The 26,071-nt window shown below is 37.5% G+C and overlaps 1 protein-coding gene across 1 annotated transcript in view; it reads right to left on the minus strand.

Annotated features, from left to right (window-relative positions):
• sorcs3a (sortilin related VPS10 domain containing receptor 3a) overlaps window positions 1–26,071 on the minus strand; it is a 255,180-nt gene that overhangs the window by 53,901 nt on the left and 175,208 nt on the right. Inside the window, exons 5-11 of the mRNA XM_079864633.1 lie at window positions 16,883–16,956; window positions 15,754–15,818; window positions 13,645–13,763; window positions 9,576–9,665; window positions 8,630–8,809; window positions 5,148–5,294; window positions 1,717–1,819 (exon numbers count right to left, since the gene is read on the minus strand). Of these exons, the coding sequence (XP_079720759.1) occupies window positions 1,717–1,819; window positions 5,148–5,294; window positions 8,630–8,809; window positions 9,576–9,665; window positions 13,645–13,763; window positions 15,754–15,818; window positions 16,883–16,956 (778 nt within the window). The remainder of the gene's footprint in view (window positions 1–1,716; window positions 1,820–5,147; window positions 5,295–8,629; window positions 8,810–9,575; window positions 9,666–13,644; window positions 13,764–15,753; window positions 15,819–16,882; window positions 16,957–26,071) is intronic.

Here is a 26,071-nt window from a genome sequence, read left to right on the forward strand (position 1 = left end):
TTCACAGATGAACTGATACTCTTGTGTAGTTTTGTTGCGTCGATGTTGTTTTACGCCTACGCACACAAACATGATGACTAGCGTATAACCGCCTGCAGTCGCCTCTGCTGTGTGCTGTTGCCCTGTCTTCTAAGACTGTCAGAATGAACTGAGAGGAAGTGACGGTACGTCCTTGAGTTGCCTGTGAGAAATTAGTTTATTTCCTTCGAGTGAAAACTTTAACAGCAAACCCGCTGGAGATGTGAAATGAGAGAGATGTTTATGTTTAGAGAAATCCTGTATATTTAATGAATGATTGCACTTGAGGTGATTTCATGACAAATATTTAACACCTGGCCACACATTAAAGTACAGGACAAATGAGTTATGACACTGGATTACTATCAATGTTGAAAACTTTTGTACAGATGGATATTTCTGTGGACAACAGGAAAATTGTAATGGTTTTACGTATACCATTACAAAATTTTGGTGCATGGCCTCGAACATGCATCAAAACCATTGCATAAGCCAAAAAAATGTCAGCAAATATGAAGACATTCATATAAGAGAATAATGTGCATTACTGTACATTGATAACTGCATGGAACTGCATTACTTTGTTCTAATAGCAGGGAAGTGTTACTCTGGAAATCCAGAGTTCTCGTGAGAGCACAAGCTGAATTTGCTCAGCGAGTTTACTCATTGCTCATTAAATATTCCCTTGTATCCGAGCTGCACCAATCACATCGGGTTATCTGATATAGGCGGGCCAGAGGCGAGCTAAACAGATGACGACAGCGCTGTGACGTCGAAGTCATTAGTAAACATTGCAAGATGGCTATGAATGAACACCATTTGTTTGAAACGGCACTGGCTGCTAGAATGAATGAGTTAGACTTGGCTTTTTATCTAGAAGAGGAACAGAAGACGGCGCTCGAATCGTTCCTTTGCAAGAAGGACGTTTTTGCTGTTTTGCCGACCGGATACGGCAAGAGTCTAATCTACCAGTTATCTCCGCTGGTAGCTAAGCGTATGAGGCTTGTTGTGATTGGTCGTAGTGTTATCTAATTGCGTGCAGTGAGATTTTCAAATGCATGCTTGGTTCCGCCCCTCGAGCTGGCCGATTTTCATTAGTCGATGCCAGACCATTAATCTTTCAGATTTAGGTCTGGATTTCCAGGCTAGGGAAGTGTAACAAAACCTGCACAAGTGAGATTTAAATTTGGCTAGTCACTTCTGCTAGTTAGCAAATGAAGCATTAAAAGACATACAAGCTGCTCACTATCAGATTGGATATTAAAATTCTCATTCTAAACCTGTATGACTTTCTTCTGCAGAACACAAAAGAAGATATTTTGGAGAATGACTGACTTCCACTGTATGGACATTTCTCAAAATATCTTATTTTATGCTCCACGGAGTTGACATAAGGTTGAGTAAACGACAGAATTTTCTCTTGTGGTTCGTTTTTGTAATTTAGGGTGAACTGCTCATTGCAAAGCTGAGAGGAATCAAATGTCAAATCACTTTTTCAATTGATGCCAAAAACCACTTTCAACACCAACTAACAGGACTCATCTCTGACTGCGAACAGCAAAAGCTCTGGCGTGAAAGCATTCTTACTGACCAGCCTGAAGTATCGAGCAACATTTTAGTTTCTCACAAACACGCCGACACACACAACAGCAACCGAACATGACAGTCCCACACATGTCGTTCAGATTTTCCATTTACCTGTAGCCACGATGACTCCCGGCGCCGAGCTCTTGGTGGAGATGGAGCCTGAGAGGTACGGGTTCTCTGACATCTGCAGTTGTAGGTGCAGCGAGCAAAACGGCTGAGCAGAGAGAAAGAGACACATCCTCCATTAGCCACAACAAAGCTATTATGTAGCTGTCAATCAAAGCAAGCCAACGTGATCCCGCAGGCATGAGAACGTCTAAGACAATAAGCGCACAAGCAGTGCTGTGTTGGCCATATTGTAGGTGACTTTATGCTTAATATTAAACAATTCATGATATAGAAACAACTCCCATAATTCACTGTCATGACCCAGGAGTACCATGGATAATGCTGTGTGATCTATTGTGCACTGGGTACTGTTAATCTTGTGGTCGGATATCTGCATGTAAACAAAATAGCAGCTCAGGTAAATCAAGGCAATAAATCTATGAAGCAAACCTAGCCAATCATGTTAAAGGACGATAGAGGACAACGCTGCAAAGAGATACTACGCTTAGCAAGGCAACACATGTAGAATAATGCTGCGTTCCATTCAAATTCAGATGTAGAATATTCCATATTTGATATTTTCCCATATATCTAAAGTTCAAACCATAAAGGCCAGATTTTTGGTAGACGATACAAAGCAAAATGGCAATGCTTCTATTAGATTAGTAGGTGTTTGGCTGTTAAACACAGTCACCTGGAAACCAATTTGCAGAGGATAAACAATGTGATTTGATGTTTTATAGGTGTAATTATCAACACAGATGATCACCCCTGTCTCTGCATGTTTACTAACATTTTATCATATAATTTCGGAGCTTTGACTCATTGATGTGTTTTGTTTGCTTGACATGTATTTTAATTAACTTTGAGCTTCTCCCTGGGTGCAGAAACATTGCACAATGATGTCCTGAGTTGTGAATCTTTGTATAAGTTTCCAAGTTTATGTGTCATTCTATTACACTTTTCCAATAAGGAAGTTGATTTCCCGAAATTGAAAGCATTATACACTGTGGCATGCCGTGACTCGTCAAAACTAAATCGTGGCCATTATAATCATCTGCACTACACGGGAAGCAGTCAATGTACATATAATAATGTAAATTAATAATAAATCAGTCCACTTTATTTTGACTGCTATTAAATGACTGCTCTGGTTGTATAATTTTAGTAATCTTCTGTTTTTCAGTTGTAGTTAAACTATCATACACTATTATTTGGGGTTAGCATTTATTTTATTTTATTTTTATTTATTTTTTGAAGCCAGGATGCATTCAATTGACCAAAAGTGAAATTAAAGACTTTTAACATTGTTACAAAAAATCTATTAGTTTCTATTCATTAAATAATTTGAAAAAAAAATCATGCTTTCCATACATTTGTCAACATTAGTGGAGCGGCTAAGTGCTTATGTTTGGCAGAATCATTCAGTTTATGATACAAGCGTGAAAATTGGCATGAGCAGTCTCCATGGGTCACTTGACAAGAAAATTGTCCGAGCCACTTGAAATTTCAAGATGGCGGCCATTTTTCAAGATAGCCACCACCTTAGTGGAGCAATTAGGCTTAAGAAATCATTTAGTTGGTGATACAAGCATGAAAATTGCCATGAGCCTAATTGCTCCACTAAGGTGGTGGCCATCTTGAAAAATGGCCGCCATCTTGAAATTTCAAGTAGCTGTGGGTGGCTTATTGTCCAGTGACCATCAGAGACTGCTCATGCCAATTTTCATGTTTGTATCACCAAATAAACCACTATATCACTTAACTGCTCCACTAAGGTGTCGGCCATCTTGAAAAATGGCCGCCATCTTGAAATTTCAAGTGGCTCGGACAATTTTCTTGTCAAGTGACCCATGGAGACTGCTCATGCCAATGTTCACGCTTGTATCATAAACTGAACGATTATATCACTTAGCCGCTCCACTACATTGATAATCATACGAAATGCACCAAATCAGCATATTTGAAGAATGATTTCTGAAGGATCATGTGACACTGAAGTGATGATGCTGAAAATTCAGCTTTGACATCACAGGAATAAATTACATTTTAAAACATATTAGAAAACAGCTATTTTGAATCTACTGTTACTGTTTTACTGTATCTTTAGTCAAATAAATGGTGAGCACAAGAGACATTTTTTTTTTTTATTACCACCAAACTTTTGAATGGTATTTTACTATTCTAAAATAGCCCATGCAAAGTCAATTTCATAGCATTTCCAAATAAAGTAGCATTTGATTTAATTTTAATATTGCTGAAGTAGCCTCAAGCTTACAGCTGATTGGTCCGTGTTAGTAAATATTCAGAAGTAGCAAGTAGAAACTAGACAGCCTCAAGCCGAGACTTGTACAAGTATGTGTATTTGAAATAAAGGGCATGTGTGATGTTTTATTACTGAGTGCAATTGTGGGTACATGTTATTTATCCACCAGTGAAAAGGTAACATGAAGTGGGGTGGGGGGTATGGCATTGTTGAAAGTGCTATCCTTACCATACGGGCTAATTGCCTTTTACAGTCATTACCGGCAAAAGACAGGGATTTGACATTAAAACAGAGAAGTAACTCTTCTAGGACCTCCAACATAACAAAACAAGAATTATACCTGCTCTCTACATGCAAGGAATTGTCCTTTTCATCCCCTCAATGGATGGCTTGACATTATTACGTGGACGGCAACAGGATTTTAAGTCAATAATCGTAAGGGTTATAGGAGGCTATATGAAAGTGTCAAACAAGAGAACTATTACAGTCAACTCAGATTCAAGCCTCTTCAATCTGCAGGGGCTCTGTGTGTATTTCGGCCTTCATTTTTTTTTCTTCTGCATCTAAACATGATGCCGCTAATAAATATTCATAGTTCCCTATGTGTATCCAAGACCCTAAAACTAGTTTTCATTTAAAAATAATAATAATAATAAAATATATTATTTGATTTACCTACACAAGGGAAATCTAATATCCTTTTATGCAATATTATGCATTACAGAGTCTGTAGCCTTTAATCAAATTATTTGGAGAAACAAAATATCCTTGAGAGAATTAGACAGTTAAGCTAAGTGCATGCCAACAAGAGATATTTCCTACATTTCCTTGCATATTCTTTTGTATACCCATAAATAACTAAATAAAACAATAAGAAATTGAAATTGAAGAAATCTATCTATCTATCTACAAAACAACAAATTTACCAAGTTAAAGGAATAGTTCACTCACTATTAAAAATTGTAATACAATAAAAAAATGAAGAAAAAAATTCAAAATTAAAATTTGTATTGATTCATTGTTGATTTGTTTCATTTTTCTTTATTTTTTTATTTTATAACACTTACAATGTATAAAATGTATTTTAGTAATGATTAACATGAGATAAATAAATAATTCACTGACTAATGAAATGAAATGTCTTTATTTCTCTCTCTCACTTCCTTACCAGCACACAATGAATGGGATTTCCAGCCAGGTCAGTAGCAGGCGCCTGCAAAAGCCTCCAGTCGCGGCCCTTGTTGTAAGTAATGTACGTCTTCACCTGGTTCTCCACCTTCCTATTAGCAATGAGCATGCCTTCAATCCCTGCTACCTGGGAACAAGGGGGAAGAAATACAATACAAATATGAACATCTATATCCATGGTTACAGCTCTTTCGACTGTCATCTAAAAAAGCCTCTTAATTACGCAGTATCTAACGCCCACTCTATGATAGCTCAAGCTAGCTGACATGTTCCAGACAATTTCAAGGTATTCCTCTAGCTGACAAGCATCTAACCCACAGCCAGGCTGCTCATCCTTGGCTTGAAACAAGTCCAAACTTAGCAATATTGAATCGTGACAGTGGTGCTAGCGACCGGTTTAAATTGCTCCAGCTAGCGAAGCCCGCTCTAAGGCAGGGTCCGAGTCTGTAAGTGGCACTAATAGGGACTGCATTTGACAGTGTCACAGTGACGGAGCCGCATTGGATGGACACGGCTAATGATGTCCCCCCCTCCGCTGGCCAGACGTGTCAATCACAGTGGTAATTATTTATTATCCTTTAGCTTCCATCTCTCCATTCCAATGTTCTCCCCGGAAGAAGATGGATGTACTGGTTGTTGTAGAGCGGTTCATATTCAGCATGCTCTGCAAATCGGGTCACACTTCAGTGAGTGGATCAGCTGCTCATTCGTGTTTACAATGAATTCATCAGGACTACGTGTTCAGCACTATGCAAACAATCAAAAGAGCAAACAAAGCAAAGATCTTTAGCCTGAAATACATCTGTTAAAAACAGAGTAAAAGAAGAATGACCAAGCAAGTCTTGATGTTTTAACTGTTTAAGAAGCCATGCAACATACTGTATGTTGGTGACTTTTCAACTGGGAGGAAAAACAAATTGGAAATCATTGGCAACCTGGGGAACTGACCTTCTACATCCGTTTATAATCAACTTTGAGACCAGTTGGTTAAAAGTAATAATAAAAATGGCTAAGACAATTTTATTCTGAGCAAGCAAACAATGAAACAATAATGTCCATAAACTATTTGGGTCTATTGTACACTACACTCTTAAAAATAAAGGTTCTTTATTGGCATTCCTTGAAGAACCTTTAAAGGGATAGTTTTCCCAAAAATGTTCTCACCCTCAAGTTGCTCCAAACCTGTATGAATTTCTTTCTTCTGCTCAACACAAAACATATTTTGAGGAATATGGGTAACCAAACAGTTGATGTATTGAAAATCTATGGAAGCCAAACGGGTACATCAACTGTTTGGTTACTGACATTCTTCCAAATATCTTGTTTTGTGTTCAGCAGAAGAAAGAAACTCATACAGGTTTAGAACAACTTGAGGGTGAGTAAATAATGATAGAATTTTCATTTTTGGGTGAACCATTCCTTTTAACATCTACGGAAACTTTCCATTCCACAAAAAGGTTCTTTATAGTGCAAAAAGTTTCATTAGATTAAAAAAAAAATGGAACTTTTTACTCTTTACTTTTAAGAGTGTCCAGTTCAAACGATTGAGGATGTTAAGATTATTTTAAAGTTTTTGAAATAAGTATCTTATGCTCACCATTTATTTGATCATTGTAAAATATTATTACATTTTTAAACAACTTTGTTCAAATTCTTTGATAATAGAATATTGGAAACATTTTTTTTTGTAACAATGTAGAAGTCCTTACTGTTACTTCTAACCAATGAAATACATCATGGCTGAATAAAAGTATTACTTTCTTCTAAAGTAAAAAATCTTACTGACCCCAAACTTTTGAACGGTAGGCTATATTTTAGTGTTGCCAAGGAAATCATAGTGCATACTTTGCCAACAGAATGACATGATGCCAACTGATGCCAACACCAAAAAAGTTTGTGCAAATGGTGCCAGAATCAAAATATCCATTATTAATCATTACTGTTATAGAACTATATAAAAAGTAAAATAACCCCACTTCTCGCCGATCAATAAGCATATAAATATGACAAACTTCTAGCCACAAACCGTGTCTAGACTCCAACTGGAGTTTCAGTGAAAAAGGCCAGTTTTCAATAAGCAGTAATGAAGGCTGCTGCAATCTATTAGAGATATGGATGGACTGCTGATTCAGTATTGGCAGGGTAAGCGTGCATTGAGCCAGCCTTGGCACAGCAATGGGGAGGCGCATCATAACCAATGCATTAATGAAACCATCCTTGCTTGCACTCACTAATGGAGACTATTTTTAGCTGCTTGGACAAGGGGAGTGAATGTTTCAGTCCTCAACTTTTTTTGTGCTTTGTACAGGCTGCTAATTTTAAAGCAATACAATATAGTATATGCTGAGAGCAACCATAGTCTGATGGTAATGTCTCACTGTCGTGAAGGAAGAATGGTTTCCTTGAACTCAATTGGCAAATCTATTATTATAAAAAAACTACAGGCAATGTTCTTGGCCACAGACAGCTGGATCGATCTTGGAATACTGATACTTCCGATACTTAAGTTTTCTAGTGAGGGTTTACCCTCACAAAATAATATTGATTGTGGCAGACTATTATTTAGTATAAAAAAAATCATGCAAATCATACGGTTTAAATTAAATTATTACAATTAATTAAATATTAACATAAAAAATATGTATATATATACATACATATTCCGATATTTCGGTTATTGTTTGCAAGTATGTATTTACATTTGTAAGTAAATTTTTTTATAGACCTTGACAGGAATGAAAACGAGGCTGTGAGGGATAGACTTACTATGTTTTCGATCGCATCTGCTTTAAAAAGCTGTATAAAGCTCCTATAGCTCACTTATAATTTTCCACAGCTCATTGTTGTTGTTGTTTTTTTTAAACTGAAATTACTTGGAAAGATATTTTTGCAGTGTTTCATCAGCAGAGCAATCCAAAAACCCATTAACTAACAGTACAACCCACTGAAGAGATGTATGTTGTTAAAAATCAAGGATGGCGTTGCTGTGAATAAGGTCTATTCACTTCAGTACTTGAAAAGAAAATATCTAACAGCCTATTACTACAACTTAAGCTAGATTTCCTAGACGGAGAAAGTTACAGTCTGTTTTCATGGTACAATGAACTCTTATCTCAAAAGATCAAGGGAAACTTCATTCCTTATGATAGGACACATTTAAAACGGGGTTGTACACGAAACGCGAGCAGTTCCCATTGAATCAGCAGCCTCTCCCCGCTAGCACCCCCTCGATAACATTTAACTACAACTCAATTTATCTCTCTGTCTTCATTGCTATCGTTCATTTATGCTTGTTAATTCCCCAGAGGCTTAAGATAATGTGGGCTATGCTTGAGTGCCAGGGCGAGAAGTGGCGTCTGACATGAATTCTAATGCAGCCGGAGGAGTAATGAGCATCTAGCATGAAGCCGTTGACTTGAAGGCTAATGTTAGCATGTTAACAAGTTAGAGATGAAGTTATGCCTCGTAAAGGTCGATCATGCTGTTGCCTCCGAGGCCACGGCTGGTCCTGACGTTTTCCAGGGCCAAGGTGAAGTACACCCCACGCGTGTCAGATATGTACAGGTTGTAGGTGTCATTCTGGTTCCACTCCTGGACGGCGGTGAAAACCTGACCTTGATCTGTGCTCACAATATGCATGTCCTAGAAAAAGAAAGAAGGAGAAAAGACAGCTGAAGGGTGAGAAAAAAGAAAGCATAAGTCATTAGTAAGGACCCCTGCTAGTTCTTGCTGGGCATGATCTACGGGATTACATGTTTGCGAAGAGCTCAATTGAACATGTGTTTTAATGTATACCCAGCTGACCAAAGCTAGCCAACTGAAACGATGTTGTACTTCAGTCCTATAACTGGAGAAATGTGCAGAAATGTGCTTGGCATTGGTGACTAAAAACCTTTACTTTTGTGTAATCATTCATCCAAGCCGATAGGTGTAATTAGAAAAGCCAAAACCACTGTTGTATCAAGTGAGATATCCGCAGGGGATTTGTAAGCTGATTAAAAGCTAATAATTAATTAAATCATAAAAATGCACAAGTAAAATTCATAAATGATTTTCAAATAAACAAACAAAATAAAACAGAAGCCCTGTATCTCTATATTTTGTCATAAATCTTCATAAATCATTTCTTTTGGTCACCCGTTATATCAGTCTCTGGGTTTTGCAAATATGTAACCAATGAAAAGTATTAAAAATAGCTTGCGACTAAAACGTGTAACTCCATTGGCTCCGCAAATTGCCGGTTGGTAAAGCCTCAAAACTTGGGGGTGGGAGGAGTTAAGAAGAATGGGTAAATTTGCAATTTGAGGTAAATCCAGCCCTGTAACTGATTAAACATAACTAAATAAAACTGCAAATGTTTTATTTTTTAATCAATCTAATACATTTGAAATTTTATGTCGCCTCTTACCTTTGGAAGGGAGTATTTGGGGATTTTGATGCGTACAAAATGTTCTCTTTGATAGGATACATAGTAGCTCGCTCTGCCAGTAGTCGTCACCTGAATGGGAAAAAAAAAAATCATATCTCATATCTCAGATATCAAATAACTGGCTTCAACACTGGAAGATCCATTGACAGTAAATATTGATTTGTCTTTGTACTTTGAAGAAAAGTTAAGAAGGGATCAGTATGACCAAAATATTACATAACACAGTATGAGTAATTTTATATAACGCTGATGCTGTATATTAAAATATAAACTCTAATAATGGCTTTGTCAAAAGTAACCTAACTGGCAACTCAGAGATGGGTAAGTTTCAGGTATATACATGTATAAATAATCGGAAAACGTCTATTCCGGTAATGGAAGTTGAGCGAATGAATCAAATTGATTACTTTTTCAGATTTTAAATTACTAATTCATTGAGTTCTTAATAAACTCATAAAACAATCATTAAAAACATTTGGAGAAAAAACGATAGATATTCTGCTATACTGCAGTATACAACAAAAGTTACATTTTGTAATGCGTCTATCATGAGATAGCAGAACATCTATCAGCATGTCTAGCAGTAGTATATAGACCTTATGTAGCCCCGCCCCCTTTTCAGCACTGCGCTCGTTGAGTTCGGTCTTCCGGTTTGTGTTTCCACAGAATGAACCCCTCATTTTAAAATCTTCCAGGTATCCTGACATTTGTTATGACATCCACTTCAAACATCACAATGCCCATGATAACTTTCGTTAACTCTACAATAAGGAAATCCACTTCACTAGCTAATTACTCTTCGACAGCGATGCCATAGAAATATTCAGAGCTACCGCAAAAATGGCGCATAAGGTTTATACTGTAATAGCATCCAGCCCTAGCACAGTCATTTAATGAGATCCTGAGCTATTAACCTTCTGTCTTCTCCAGCACATCAAACAAAGCTGTAAATTCAGAAGGCTAATTCAGTAACGGAGAGCGGAGTGGCTAGAACGGCTCGTTTAAAAGAATCTCCCCCTATGATTTGGAGGATACTGCATGGTCTGGATTTGTCGATGCCCTTTGCAGTTCAGGAGTGGAGTGGAGAGTGGTAAATATCTTGTAGGACAATCAATACCCTCATTATTCTCTGTCAAGAGAAATCTTTAATTCTCGCAAGCAACGCGGCTGCTCCCATCCCACTCCGAGGGGGATTGTTGGCGCTAATGATAGCGTGTGTAGCGAATACACACTGGTTGTTAGCATACACAGCAAGAACTGTCAGAAGCTTGTCAAATCTACAGCTACACAAGGGGGAATGGAGAATGAAATAAATAACCGTTTCACAGCACAAAAGATACTTCATTCTGCCAAAGTAGCGGGCATGTTTAATTCATCCCACCTCTTTTCATAATTTCAATTAGAGGGCATATATACACCCAACAGGATTCCGATTTGAACATGGGAATAAAATGGGTCCATGATTATATGACAGAAACAATTAAGCTTCTTAGCGGGTAACATGCTTTCAATAAAGGAGGAGAGAGAGGCAGAGGAGGAGAGCGGTGGTCTGGGGAAAGTTCTAAACAAACAGCATGTCCTACGTGTCTCCGAAAAGCGGCTCTGTGTGCAACAGAAGGAAGGAGCAGGCAGGATCGATGGTTTCCAGGGGCAGTTGAACTTCGAAAGAAATTGGGATGATCGATTTTTCTGTTTCACATTCTTTGGACTGTGATGCGACGTGACAAAACATTGGGGTTGAGCGTGTTATCTGCTCTGCTGTTCTTCCGAGAGGGATGGGAGTAAATGTTTTGAAACTTCCCATCAATGTGTGGAACTTTTCGGTTGGCTAGGAAATATTGCAATTTATAATTTCCAGTCTGAAGTTGTAGCCAATTTTGGCTACTGACTGTAGATGCAATTCTTTGTATTTTCCCACACTGCTACATTTCACAAAAAATTACAGAAAGTAACAATGAATTACACGTGCAATTTTAGGGCATTTTCAGACCTGTAGATCGTTGGATTTGTTCCGAAACAGGGACTAAGGGTACGTTTACATGACAACGACGTACAGAAACTAGAAAAAAATTTTTTTATTTGCACAGGTGACAACATTGTCAAAACAATCCCTGTTCACACGGATCTGTGAAAACAAATAAAAACGCTGTATTATGCAGCCAGGCCAGTAGTTGGCGATGTCACTTTGTAAAGAAACACTACGCGCCTATAGATTGAACACATAATACGCATGTAAATGACATCACCCTTTTAACAGATTCATGTTTTTGTAGTTTACACGGAGAAGATTTTCAAAAACTTGTACTTTGAAACTCGTTTTCAAAAGTTTGCGTTTTCAGGGCCCAAAAACGCCGTTGTCGTTCTAAATGAACGGCCAAAACGCATAAAAAGTTTTCAGTTTTAGTTGAAAACCCCTTAATTTGTTACAATATTGCATTTTCGTCTTGGTCCATTTCACTTTCATGAGACAATGTTTCAAAGCATACCAAAATGTGGTTATTCAAGTCACATTTGAGTAAAACTGTCCTCTTATTGGTCAGAGTTTCCTCTGCGTCATCCTTCAATATGGCAATATGGATTGACAAGTTTGGTCCGCAGCTTATTGTGGCTGTATCTGTAGCTGTCAAGACACTCGCAATCACCGGCTCTAACTGATCAATTATATATTTTTGATTATATTTAAATATATATAAAATGTATAATGCAGTTAGAGCGGGAATCAAGAATTCGTTGGGACAGAATTATTGCACCGCACGACAAAAGCAATTATTCAACATTTTAAGATGAAGAGGCGCTGTTTAGTTTTCAACTGTGATAACTAATGTGCTCACTCACAGAATCAGACACTGCTGTTATCAATTATGATACCGCTTGGTTCGTTGGCTCGTTGGATTTGATTGCTTTCTCACCTTAATCAAACCGCCCCAGAGTTCGTTTTCAATCAGGACGAGACCTCCTAGTTCGGGTGATCTCGGAGCAGTTGTTTTTGGTGCGGATCCAATCTGGATTCCCATGTTCATATATGCCCAAACTAACCAAACTAAGAGATAAAGCGCACCAGGTTCTGATACAAATGCTCAAAACGAGCCAGGTGTGAAAACACCCTTGAAGTATAGAAGGACTAAAATAGCATTTTCTTGTAAAATATACACTAATATACTTTTAAAAATAAATTTTCAGTGTAGATGCCCTAAAATAGTTCCCACCCTCATTTGCACTGTTTCGAAGACAATTGTTTTGCATGCAGACAGGAATTAATATATTCCAAAACTGTCCTGGATTGGAATTGGAAATTTAGGCCATTAACATTTAACTTTTTCCCTTGAGTATACGATTATTATTCTGATCCACCGGGAAGTTGAAAATGACACAAACAAGCATGAACATAGATAAATATGCATATGAACTTCGCCTGAATGGTAAGGAAGCTTCACAAAGTTTTTGGTTTGCAATGTCATGAGGGTGAGGAAATGATAGCAGAATGTTCATTTTCGGGTGAACTATTTCTTTAAGGTACATTCACAATGACAGTGATCTGCAGCCCAAAGCAAGCAGAAGTCATTCATTTTCAATGAGATTTGGTGATTTGAGGCGATATGAGTGGCAGGAACCATTGTCGATGTGACAAAGGTGAGCAGAGTTCAACTTCATGCAAATGAGTAGCGATGCCATGGGAGTGAAGACAGAGCACCGTACGTGATCCGCCTCGTAATAGCTAGATATTTTCATTAAGTATGTACCAAATTTTGGATGCCACTTGTTTCAAAAGTGATTCTGAAAGGGAAACACTATATTTCACACTGTGTTCCGCAATCAAGTTATTGGTTTAGTTTAGTTGTTAGATTCTCTGTGAAGTCACAAAGCTTGAGATTTTGCAAGACTGTGAGTTACAAGATCACCGCTCTACTAGTGCCTTATAAATGAGGAGCAACCGGAATGACAGAGCATTCCTCAGTGAGAATGAACTAATAAATTCCAACACGTCTGTTGCTCGAGAAAGTCCTTATCTCAAAGCCTAAGTTAAAGTAAGGTGATCTCTGGTCCTTACCTGAACAAAAACGTATTCATCCTGAACCACGAGTGAGTTGGTCTCAATATATCCAGAAAATGGATGTGTCTTGCTGGATTCAGAGCAGGCTTGAGCTCTGCATGTCACATACTGACAATCTGTAGTAAGGAGAGACAGAAAAAGGATTCTAGCTGTTAATTAGATTCTGATTCTGGGAGCATTGAGTTTAATAACCTCTGACTGCTTCTTAGAATCTCTAAGGTCATCTTAGCTTCAGAGAACATCAAGTGGAAGTCGTTATTTGCTCACCCTCCGAATTTTGGTTTTTGGAAGCTTGGTTACTATGAAATATTATTGTACAGAAAAAATCCTCAATTCTTTGTGCTCCGCAGAAAAAAGAAAGAAAAAACACCACGAGGGTGAGTAAACAATGACAGATTTTTCATTTTTGGGTGAACTATTCCTTTAACCAATGAGAGAAAGCAAGGAAGAGAGAGTCCGGGTCCTGCATTAATCTGCTATCAGATGGTGTATTTATCATGACGGTAATCCTGTCTAGCTGCCTGCAGGACTGGCTTTATCCTCAGCTTCAGAATTGATCCCCAAGCTCACGGGCTCTCGTCTCATCTCTTTTCCTCCTCTAACATCAGGTTTGAAGGAGGAGTGGACCGCAGATCAGTAAATGGGATGTGAGAGGAAGGTAAAAGTGAGAAGATGCAGGAGAAAGAGAATTCGAAATAACCTTATAGTACATAGTGTGAAGGAGCATTTCTTTGAATGGACGAGCATACTGAAGGAATATATCCCTTTACTGAGCGAGCCAGCGTTTTGAGTCTGAATGAGACTCACAGTGACACTGAACGAAACAAAAAAATATAGCTGGTGAAAGGTCTGGGACATGTTTCAGAGTTAATAGAATGAGTGTGTCACGCTCTGGCTTGACCTGGTAATCCAAAAATGAGGCTTGACGCAGATGAACGACGAAAACACATTTAATAACACTAGGAAACATGGAGAGAAACTTACCAACACGAAACCTTAACACAAGATAATGAACAAAAGGTGGATGCTGAACATTGTTGGTGGTTGAGGAGATTTCCCCGTTCTATGTAAAGCGATTTGAGTACCCAGAAAAGCGCTATATAAATGTAATGAATTATAATAATTATTATTATTATTAAAAGATGACTGAGGGTTTAAATACACAAGATAACAAGGGACTAAATGAAGGTAAGGTGATGGTGATTAGTACTAATGGTAACAAACAAGGGTTGCTAAGGAGATTAACAAGACAGCAATGGAAACACAGGAAACAGGAACTAAACCACAGGAACTGAAAACCAGACACAACATTTCATTTTCATTCTTTCAAATTAATCTGTTGAGTGAATGATAAAATGACAAAAAAAAAAAAAAAAAAACGGGAAAAATGTGATATTTTGACTTTTCACTTATATTGTTTTCACTTTAATAATATAATATAATATAATCACTTTTTTCTTTTCTTATTTGTAGTATTTTAGAGAGTATTATACAATAACTCAATTAGAATAGAATAGAATAGAATAGAATAGAATAGAATAGAATAGAATAGAATAGAATAGAATAGACAATGGCTAAAGCCATGACCATTCAAAAAGTCTAAAGATTTGAGTCACTGGGATGAATCAAAATTCTCAGCACTAGATTGTTGGACAGAATTTAATAATATACTGGAATAGAATAGAATAGAATAGAATAGAATAGAATAGAATAGAATAGAATAGAATAGAATAGAATAGAATAGAATAGAATAGAATAGAATAGAATAGGACAATGGCTAAATCCATGACCATTCAAAAAAAATCTAAAGATTTGAGTCACTGGGATGATTTAAAATTCTCAGCACTAGATTGTAGGACAGAATTTAATAATATACTGCAATAGAATAGAATAGAATAGAATAGAATAGAATAGAATAGAATAGAATAGAATAGAATAGAATAGAATAGAATAGAATAGAATAGAATAGAATAGGACAATGGCTAAATCCATGACCATTCAAAAAAAATCTAAAGATTTGAGTCACTGGGATGATTTAAAATTCTCAGCACTAGATTGCAGGACAGAATTGAAGAATACAGACAAAGAAAGACAGAAGCAACTCACGGCCATCGGGAGTGTGGGCCTCCATGTGCACTAGATCTAACTCCTTGTCCAGACCGGATACTGACCTGCATTAGACACACAACAGAGCGAGGAGAAAGACGTTTTATCACAGAGACGGGGAAAAAAAAAAAATCTATAACTGATGTCTTACTGAAGGTCCATTTCAGCCAGCAAAGTGACATAAGAGTTGTGAGGTGCTATTTCTCCAAATGCCACATGATGGGGAAAGTAATCAAGGTACATGTTGCAGCAGTAACTAGAAGTGTGTGTAAAACAATGTATTTGTAGGTGTATATTTGTGCATGGTTGTGACAGTGAAAGAGTATAATGGGAATTAGAATGATGACACCTGCTGGAAACATGAGAGTTTGTTGCAAGTCCATACTAGTGCACTAGCCTAACTAGACAGTGTCTTTTATAGCTCAAGTAGTCTGAACTAGAGACCACTCTTTCCCTGTGACTCATGCTCAAATTGAAGACAAAATTCTTCTAAAGCTCTGCTTTCTCACCAGCAGTTTAAAGCATCCTTTAGTGGTTCGCACTGAGTTACATATAATTTCGCTACATATTGTGTTATTTGTTCACTTTTTAGTCACTTTGGTAAAAAAGGCATTGACTTAGAATGCAAATGTACGTTATTTGATTTTCCCTTGCAGCCCATTTTAAAAACATTTTTACTGTCCATTTCTTTTGTGTAAAACTATTGTTTTCATCTATAAAGTCTAGATGCAGTATGGAGTACAATCTTCCTTTCTCCTTTGCTCTTCTCAGCCATCTTTATGCCTCTATTTTCTTTCCATCTTGCCTGTCATGCTTATTTTCTCCTCTTCTTTGCCTCTATATTGAACAGAGAGGAGTTGTACAATAAAGGTTATAGAGCTCAAACATCTGTGCAGATTTGATCTCACAGAGACATGCACAACAGCCTGTGCTTTTTCTAAGCATAAGAGCGGGCAAAAAAAAAAAAAGGACACAATTTTCAGTCGTATCCATCTTCTCAATTGCTCAAACTCTTTCCACATTTCATCAATGCGCCAACCAGCACTCCCCTTGTTTGCCCATAAAAGTGTAAGTTAGTGACATCGTGTGAGAAATGGAGATGAGGTGTGATTGTTACAGTATCACCTACCAGTAGAAGCGGTTCGGAGTCACTCGCTCATGAACTAGCTGCCACTTTCTGCCAAAGTCAAACGAGCTATACAGCTGCAAAAAGAGGAGAAAAGAGAGAGAGAGAGAAAAAAAATAGGCAGCCATTAAAATCTACAATCATTCGCTCTGTTAAGTTAAAGCCATGTAACCATTTGAAGGCAGTTTCTTCTCATCTCATTTAAGAACCTTTTCTGCAGAATAACTGATTCACTGATTCGTCATTGTGATTTGTATTTCATTACATAGATGAATCATTGTGTGTGGTGCTTTTTAAAGGATTGAACAAAAAGCACAGTTCTTAAATCAGTTGTCATGGGTTAAGGAGAGGACCATTATGGATGAGCTTTTCTAGGTTGAACACACAATCGTATGGAAATATATGCCATTTTAATGGTGTGGAAGATGGAAATTGTATTTACTGCACATAAACACTGTTAAGTGGGTCATATCATAAGGATCTTTCTTGATCTTTTGATAAGTAAAAAAAAAGTTGTGTTTTAGTTTGAAAATTCATTCATAACTCAAAACTTTTTCCATCTATCCATCCATCCCTCTATCTATTGAGAGAGAATACAATGTGTAATATTTGTAAATATATATTATACCTTCAAAACTTTGTGGTTAGTAAGTTATACATTTTTTTTATATATATATATATATTTTGTTTTGTTTTTTGCTGTCACATAAATAAAGTTATATTTTAAAATATTGTAAAATGTATCAGTGTTATTTTAGTTTTTATTTTAGCTTTATTAATATTTTGAATTAGCTTTTATTTTTATATTTAGTTTTCCTATTTTTTTATTTTATTTTATTTTATTCATATGTTCACAAAGTATTAAATTCAATTCACAAAGTACAAAGCTAGTTTCAGTTTTTATTTATTTCCAGTTAATAATTTTAGTGCTTCAATTTAAAATGATTTCAGTTTATTGCCAAGGCAAGTTTTTAACTAATAGCTTTCAACTAATATTTATATGTTATTTCAGCTTTATTTCAATTAACATACATGTTTTTAATAGTTTTAGATTGAATAAACGATAATAACCCTGTTTTAAAGTGCAATAATATTTTACAATATCAGTTTAACCTAATATTATATATATACACACAATATATAAAAAAGTGCTAAGCAACTTTATGTGTATATATATATGATTAGCACTTTTGTATTTTTAACAGAATTTTAGCCAGTCTCCTACTGGACTGTATCTAAATGATCCGTTTTAGTACCGCTAGTCAGAGTCAGCGACGATACATTTCCCCATTGTGTTCAGGAAATATATCAGACAAATGATATTTACCAAAATACTTTCCTTCCGAATCTGTTACTCGTTATTATGGCTCAAATATTGGGACGTGACAGACATTGGGCCATACAACAGACAGGAACAAGAGAAGAGAACTGGCAGAAGTTAAAAGCACAGATCATTTGAGCCTCAGCACTTTACCTGGAGCTAGCAGCGCGTGAAACAGAACACACATTATAATGTGTCTAAATGGAATTATTTGGACTTGAAGCTGCGAGGTGAATCTCAAGGGAATCTTAATGGAAGAGATGAGTTCACTCAGGTCCGGAGGGAATTCATTTGGAAGTTTCTGCTCCACAATGTGCTCTAGTCTGTACATTCGTCTCAGTCCACAGAAAAGAACAGACTATACCTTCAATCTCTCTTTCTAGAGCCGTTAGGACAGCATTTCTCAAACATTTCTCAAAACGGGAGTCTGTCTCAAATAGCCGGGGGGGGCCGCAGAAACTTTCTGAATTTTGAACAAAAATTGCACTGCAAGCAATATGAATGCAACAGAAGCAGCATTTTCTGCAGTCTGGGTTTCCTATTCATTTCCTCCACAGACATTTCGAATAAAGTGTTTAAGCGTTGAACCAAAAAAGCGAGATGGGGTCCGTGAACAGCTATGAACTTATGATAGGGTTCAAAAAGTTAGAGAAACCCTGGGTTAGGGATTGTTTTTTCTAACACACACACACACAAAAGACAAAATACAAGTGCAAGTGTGCTGTGGAGTAGTCATCCTTCCTTCATTTCTACAGAAACATTGATGTAATTGTTCAAATAATCAAACAAACAGAGACACAAGTCAAAAAATGCCTGAAGATTGCATTGTACGTCTTGACAAGTCACTGAACATTACATTAACACAGAACAAAGAGAGTTTGCACCACAAGCTGTTTACTCACAGGAGCTGGAAGCATCACACAAACACTCAATAACAGGATTGATGCTTTTGATGAGATCTGAAAAGACTGTTTCTGAGAAGACTCACCCATATCATTGAAGTCCCATCAAATCCAGAAATACACAATGTTCAAAATGTACAGTAAAAACTAGTCGGTTTACATAAATTCCCACAATCGATTGTTGTCTAAATTAATGATCAATTAATCGATAACCTTAACCAATTAAATCTGAGGCTACTCTTATGACCCATATGGAGTCATGTTTTCCCATACATTACCAGAAATATAAGTTAGACATATTAAACATACTGTCAAAGAAGTGCAGAAAGACCCCTTACTGACTCGAAACATCCCACCAGCTGGCTTCATGACATATGAGTGCCAGCATGACCCCTACAAGTTGCTAAACACATGGCCTAATTTCCACTGCTCTAATTGTGTTTCTGCATGCCCAGCCGCACAATTAATGGCAAACCCTGGCGCGTTCCTATTACACTGATTGATGCCACTGTTGATCGGCCCCCTGCCGGGAATAGTGCGTTGTTATTCTAGTCCTACAGTGAGAAGGCACCAACCCAGTCAAGCTCTGGCCTATTTCAACCACAATTCTTTATGATTATTGATGGCTAATGGAGACAGAGTATAAAAACTGGAAAGGATATAGGAACTAATGTTCCTTAAGACAGAAAAAAAAAATGGATTAATATAACTTTTGTATAAATTTTTTTAGCTGTCTCTGCCTATGATAACACTAGAGGGATAGTATTGTTAAGATTTTATGTGAAGACAAAGTGAACCCCGAAAGACAATTATATATCACACTTAAAAGTATATGAATGTTATTGTATATTGTGAGTACAGAAGTTCATCACATTAATGCAAAGGATTGGCAACAACACAAAGTGTCCAAACAGCGTCCAATTTTCTTAAATGAGTTAGTTCACACAAAAATGAAAATTATGTCATTAATTACTCACCCTCATGTTGTTCCAAACCCATAAGACTTTCGTTCATCTTCAGAACACAAATGAAGATCTTTTTTAATGAAATCTGAGAGCTTTCTTCTCCTCCATTGACAGTCTATGCAACTACCACTTTCAAGGCCCTGAAAGGTAGTAAAGACATCATTAAAGTAATCCATGCGACTCCAGTGGTTTAACCTCAATTTCATGAAGCGACGCAAGTGCTTTGTTTGCGTAATTTTTTTTTTTACACAATTTACCACTATATTTACGAAACGTTAATCTCCATGATGTTCATGAGAGCACCACGACGCATTAGAGTTGCGTTGGCGCGAGAGCAGACGTTGCATGAAAGCACATTGGAGATTAATATTTTGCATATAAAGCAGTAAATTATGTTTTGTTTTGTTTTTTCACGCAAACAAAGCACTTGTGTCGCTTCATAAAATTGAGGTTAAACCACTGGACTCACATGGAATACTTTAATGATGTCTTTCTGGGGCTTGAAAGTGGTAGTTGCATAGGTGGTCAATGGAGGGACAGAAAGCTCTCAGATTTCATCAAAAAGATCTTCATGTGTGTTCTGAAGATGGACGAAAGTCTAACTGGTTTGGAACGACATGAGGGTAATTAATCAAAGAATTAAAATTTTGGGGTGAACTAACTTTTTCATTTTAAACTAAATATGTAATGTACAGTCAGCCGGACATTATTGCTAAACAAATAAATAAAGTGGACATGTGAAATTGATTTAAGTTGAAGTTGCGATAGTCTTTTCTTCCCTATTGTGAAGTATATCTGAGAAAATGTGTAAAAAATTACCCTCACACCAGTAAACACATCATCAGAAATGAGAAGAGATGAGTTGCAGGAGGGATGGGAAGTTATGTTAAAGATTACAAGGGCACATGAATTAAAAGATGACGTGCATGGATATATCATTTATAATAACTTCTGCAATATTCTATAATAAACAAGAATTGTCCATTTAACACCTCTTTAAATTATTAGTAAGACTTTTGTTAAATCATTTAACATGTATTTCAGACTTTTTATGACCTTAAATTTGATCAAACTGAATGCAAGACTTTTTCAGGACCCACAGGGTCCCTGCAAACAAGAGTTTCAGTGCCTCGTCACATTTTTAGACCTTTCAAAACAAGTCAGTGCTTAATCAGATCTCAAATTGTCCCGGGCCTTTCACATTTAACGCAATCTGTCCAAATGCGGGGGACAGGGTGGATTGGGGCGACTTGTATATATCCCTTGTCGGTGTAAGAGCCTATGGACCACTGGGTCCCTCATAAGCGTGGACGTTGACATATTGTGCCGCTGGCTGAGCTCAACCTGTAGTCATTCATCAGCCGGATGACATGCTCAATTTTAAAAGCTCGGAGCTGTCACAAAGTCGGCTTCATAGCTTCCCACTTACATCAATAAATCACTAGCTGCAGCAAGGACCCACTGCTGACAGTCAGTGACTGCCAACAGGGAGACTCTGGGGCCTTCTAATAGGAGGTGAGGGGAACAGGGAGAGGAGAGCTGATTTTAATAATGTACTTATAATGAAAAAGAAAATCTATAGCACATATTTGCATAACGCCCTGAACACTTGGATCATTTCCATTAAATTGTGATGGAGAGAGCAGGGAATATCAGGCATGGTTTGGAGGAGGAGGGTGAGGATGAACCATGCCAGGACAAAGACAGGAAATAAGAAACGGCATTTAATAGCATGGAATAAGAAAGCAATTAATCTGGGAATGTTTTAGAGACACATGAACCAAATGGGCGTAGTTTGTAAAAGAAATTATAGACAAAACATAACCGCAACCGCTGAGTTTAGGTTTTGTTTCTATTAGGTCAACTTACAGAAGAAACAAATACTTAGCGGAGTTTACACTTAGCATCACCCAATTAGAACATAGCGCATTTACATTTGTCCCACTTCACGTAGATTTTTCTCCCTGCAATATTCAAATTAGGGCTACATGATTTGCCACGATCATGAACATGTAGATACATACAGCATTCCATTTAGATCTATTACCGCTGTGTCAAAGGTTTCTATTTCCAACGTGCACTTAACATAAGCCAATCACAGTTGAGCGCATGAACCCAATGGCCAATCAGAGAGATGTTTAAATGAGTCACTGGGCAAAAGGATTCTGCTCAAAATGCAGAGGCTGCATCCACAATTGCATACTGTATATTAGGTACTACATTTGGTTTCAAATTTAGGCTACTTTGTGGTCGTTAAAAAAAAGTATGTTCTATATAGTATGAATGTGTGTAGTATGAATGAAATTTGGATGTATAGTACTATATGCCGAGGCCTCATGGGATGGTAAAGTGTCTATTGAACGCACACTTTAGAATCTCGCCAGAAGTAGCAGGTCATCGGGTACTTTTAGCCTAAAGTTTTATAAATACTATGAATTTGGACATACTACTGTACAGTTCTCTAGAATTGATGACTAGATATGAAGATGAGTGGGTATTTATGTGACTTTTTTTTTTTTACTAATTTGGGCATATGACATTGGCTAGATTTGAATTATAACTATAATTACAAGGGGAGAGATGAGATCTCGTGCCACGAGATCTAGCGATATTAATACGTGACGATATTTGAAAAGTTGTCTCCCTGTTTGTTTGGTTTCCCAATAACGTGCATTTGGGAATGCATATTACGTCTGATACGCTTTATGCTGCATATCGAAGTGTTGCGCTGTTTTCATTTACATGTGTGGCTCAGCAGCTCGGTTTACAAACTCCATCTCTGCATATGCTATGAGTTTGGGTTGCTTATAACATTCTCTGGGAACGTAATGTGCACCATTTCACCAGATTTATAATGCAAATCATTTATTAACTTACGCCAACAGAGGAGAATACAATATGTTTGCAAATTTGTGAATTGTTGTTCATCCCGATTTCAAAATAAAAGTTTAAACCCTCGCTCTGAGTTTGCATGTTTTGATGTCCACATGTTCTTGTTCAAAAAATAACAGTGGGTGTAGCATTTCTATTGTAAAGTGGACAATAGAGTACCTCTAGTTAGAACCATTCAAGTTATTAATTTTGTGTGTGCTGACAGCCTCTGTGAAGTAATAAAGAAAGAAAAAAAGAGGAGGCAAACAATGTATGACTGGTAAGACGTGTTAATGGATACTAAGACGTTTGTAGTATAGACCTTATGCGCCAGAGAAACAAGGGCGCCGCCATCTTTAGAATATTGTCTTTGAACTTCCGTTTTTGCAGTCGCTCTGTATATTTCTATGGCATTGCTGTCCAGGAGTAATTAGCTTTTGAAGTGGATTTACTTAATATAAAGTTAACGAAAGTTATCATGAGGATTGTAATGTTTAAACCAGATGTCTTAACAAATGTCAGTAGACCGGGAAGATTTTAAAACGAGCCGTTCATTCATAAATACGCAAGATCGCTGTGAAAATAAAACCCGAAGTCAAAAGACAACGAGCGCAGCGCTGAAAAGGGGCGGGGCTACATAAGGTCTATAAGAATAAATAAATGTTATGATGCCATCAATGAATTTCAGCGTTGACAGCTTGGTCTCCAGAAGTTAGGCGTTCAGAATCTTAGAGATCTCTACAGTGTTTAAATGATCTGTCAAGCACAAAATGTTTAAGCTAGAAAGGCAGATGGTAGGATTTGCCCAATTTATGACTCAAATTAGCTGCAGGAGGACACATTTAGCTTGTTCATGTGCGATTTTCAAGGGACTCAGTTTGACTAAGTCCAAAAACAATAGCTAGCTTGGCAAAATTCAAAGATGCCGGTCATTTAGAGTTTATATAGAGTATTTGTGTGCGTGCGTGTGTGTGTGTGTGTGTGTGTGTGTGTGTGTGTGTGTGTGTGTGTGTGTGTGTGTGTGTGTGTGTGTGTGTGTGTGTGTGTGTAGCCTACAGATGTTTGTAAACCCATAGATTCTCTCTCTCATTGAGCATTTCAGCAGTATCGGACTGATTCTATGGCCAGGGACGGGGGAAGATGTTTTAGGTTTTGGGTGCTGTTTTTTTTTTTTTTTTTTTTTTTTTTTGGTGGGGGTGTCACCACTTTTGAATCAGAAACAATATCAAGTCTATAAAACTCGTCAAAACTCCGCGAATCACAACAAGCGTATCAGTGAGAACACTCATTTAAACAGCATACACACACCCGGACTTGACTGCACATCACATTTTTGACATTATAGATAGGCTAATGCTTTCAATCGTAATGAAACGGACCTGTCTACGGCACATAAATTAAGCCTTTAAATAAAAGGGTTATTGGGCTGTTTACACTGCCATATACAATAAAAGAACCTGCACAGCGATAGGACATAGAAATTAACACAAAAACTGCCTGCATGGATTGTGGGGGAAACCGGAGCACCCGGAAGAAAAACCCACGTGGACACAGGGAGAACATGCAAACTCCATACAGAAAGGACTCCTGGCTCAGCCGGGACTGGAACCGGGGACCTTCTTACTGTAAGGCGACAGTGCTACCCATGCTACTTTGAATTTGAGAGTTTACTGAATTCAGTTCTTAACTTATATAAAAAACACTTTCTTTTTTTTTTACTTTACAATTAAGTATTGCCTTTGACTACATTTATTTGTCTATTTTTTGTTTTGTATTATTCCTTATTTATTGTAATACAATTTAAATCCATTTTTAAATACATCCCTTTTCTCTTCTAACTTGTCTTCTAATTCCTAACTTTCTCCTAATTTATGCGTTTTTCTTTTCCTTGGCTATCTGTTTGTCCAACCAATAGAAAATGGATGTAGTGGAAACTTGCAATTCCGTTTGGTGTCTCTAGAGGCCCTGAAGTTACAAATTTCACCTTTAAACTTGTATTTAACCCAAACAATTCCTTTCCCTTTTTAACCCTTGTATGGTGTACAAGGTAAGAAAAATGATACGATTAATTATTTTTTCAACCTCAGACTCATTGGCCTTGGCTCATTTTCTGCGAAGAATATATATCAGAACCCATTTTCAATGACCACACACTGCACACCCCCCCTACACATTTACATTACACCCAGGATGTTCGGGTCCACTGGACCCGGAGCTAATAAAAGTGTGGAAATTTTAGGTCCTGTGTACCTTTACTCTGTCCTCCTCCTGTCAGGGCCTGCTGCTATTGTGTGTGTGTGTGTGTTCTTGTATATGGTTTATGAGGACACAAATGTGTGTAATGACATGGGTATTACAATGTAAACATGGTTTATGAGGACATCTGTGTCCTCATAACGGCTAAAACGGCTAAAAAACATACTAAATGGTGTTTTTTGAAATTCAAAAAAGGCCAAAAGTTGTCTGTAATTGGTAGGTTTAGGGGTAGGGTTAGGCCCAATCCCAATTCTATTTTATACCCCTTCGCCTACCCCTTACCCTTGCCCTTGAAACAGAGTGGCAAGGCGTAGGGGTGAAAATATTCCCCTAAGGACACCACTACTACACGTCGTTGCTAGCGCCTACGTCACAGGAGATGCACCAATGTTTATCACAAACTTCCAAGATGCCGTCGTCAGCTGTAGTCTTGCGTGCAGCTATTTTTTTGCATTTTTCTTCTGAAGTTCGCAGAAAACAACGGATATGACAATATCTTCGACGCCTAAAGCTGCGTTCACACCAAACGCGAATAGAGCGTCTGGCGCGAGTGATTTCAATGTTAAGACGCGTTTACGCGTGTCTGGAGGTCTTGCGGCGCGAATGAGGCGTTTAGCGCGGCGCGGTGTAACTTACGCGAATTCGCCTCATTCGCTTCAAACTTTTGCTTTTTACACGCGTCATATTGTTAACGAACTTTAACGATTTTTTTGTAACCGTTTCTTTGAAGAACATGACCGTAAATATGAACACAAGATTGAATGTGACATAAAGAAAATTATTATGGCAGTCATGTTTCCTCTGTAGCCGGTGTATGCAGGTACATTTCTCATACCCCTTCGTTTGAAGTGTGGTCCCGAAAAATCTTCGTTTCAAG

The sequence above is a fragment of the Squalius cephalus genome, assembly GCF_949319135.1.
Source record: "Squalius cephalus genome assembly, chromosome: 2".
In the NCBI taxonomy this organism is placed as follows: domain Eukaryota; kingdom Metazoa; phylum Chordata; class Actinopteri; order Cypriniformes; family Leuciscidae; genus Squalius; species Squalius cephalus.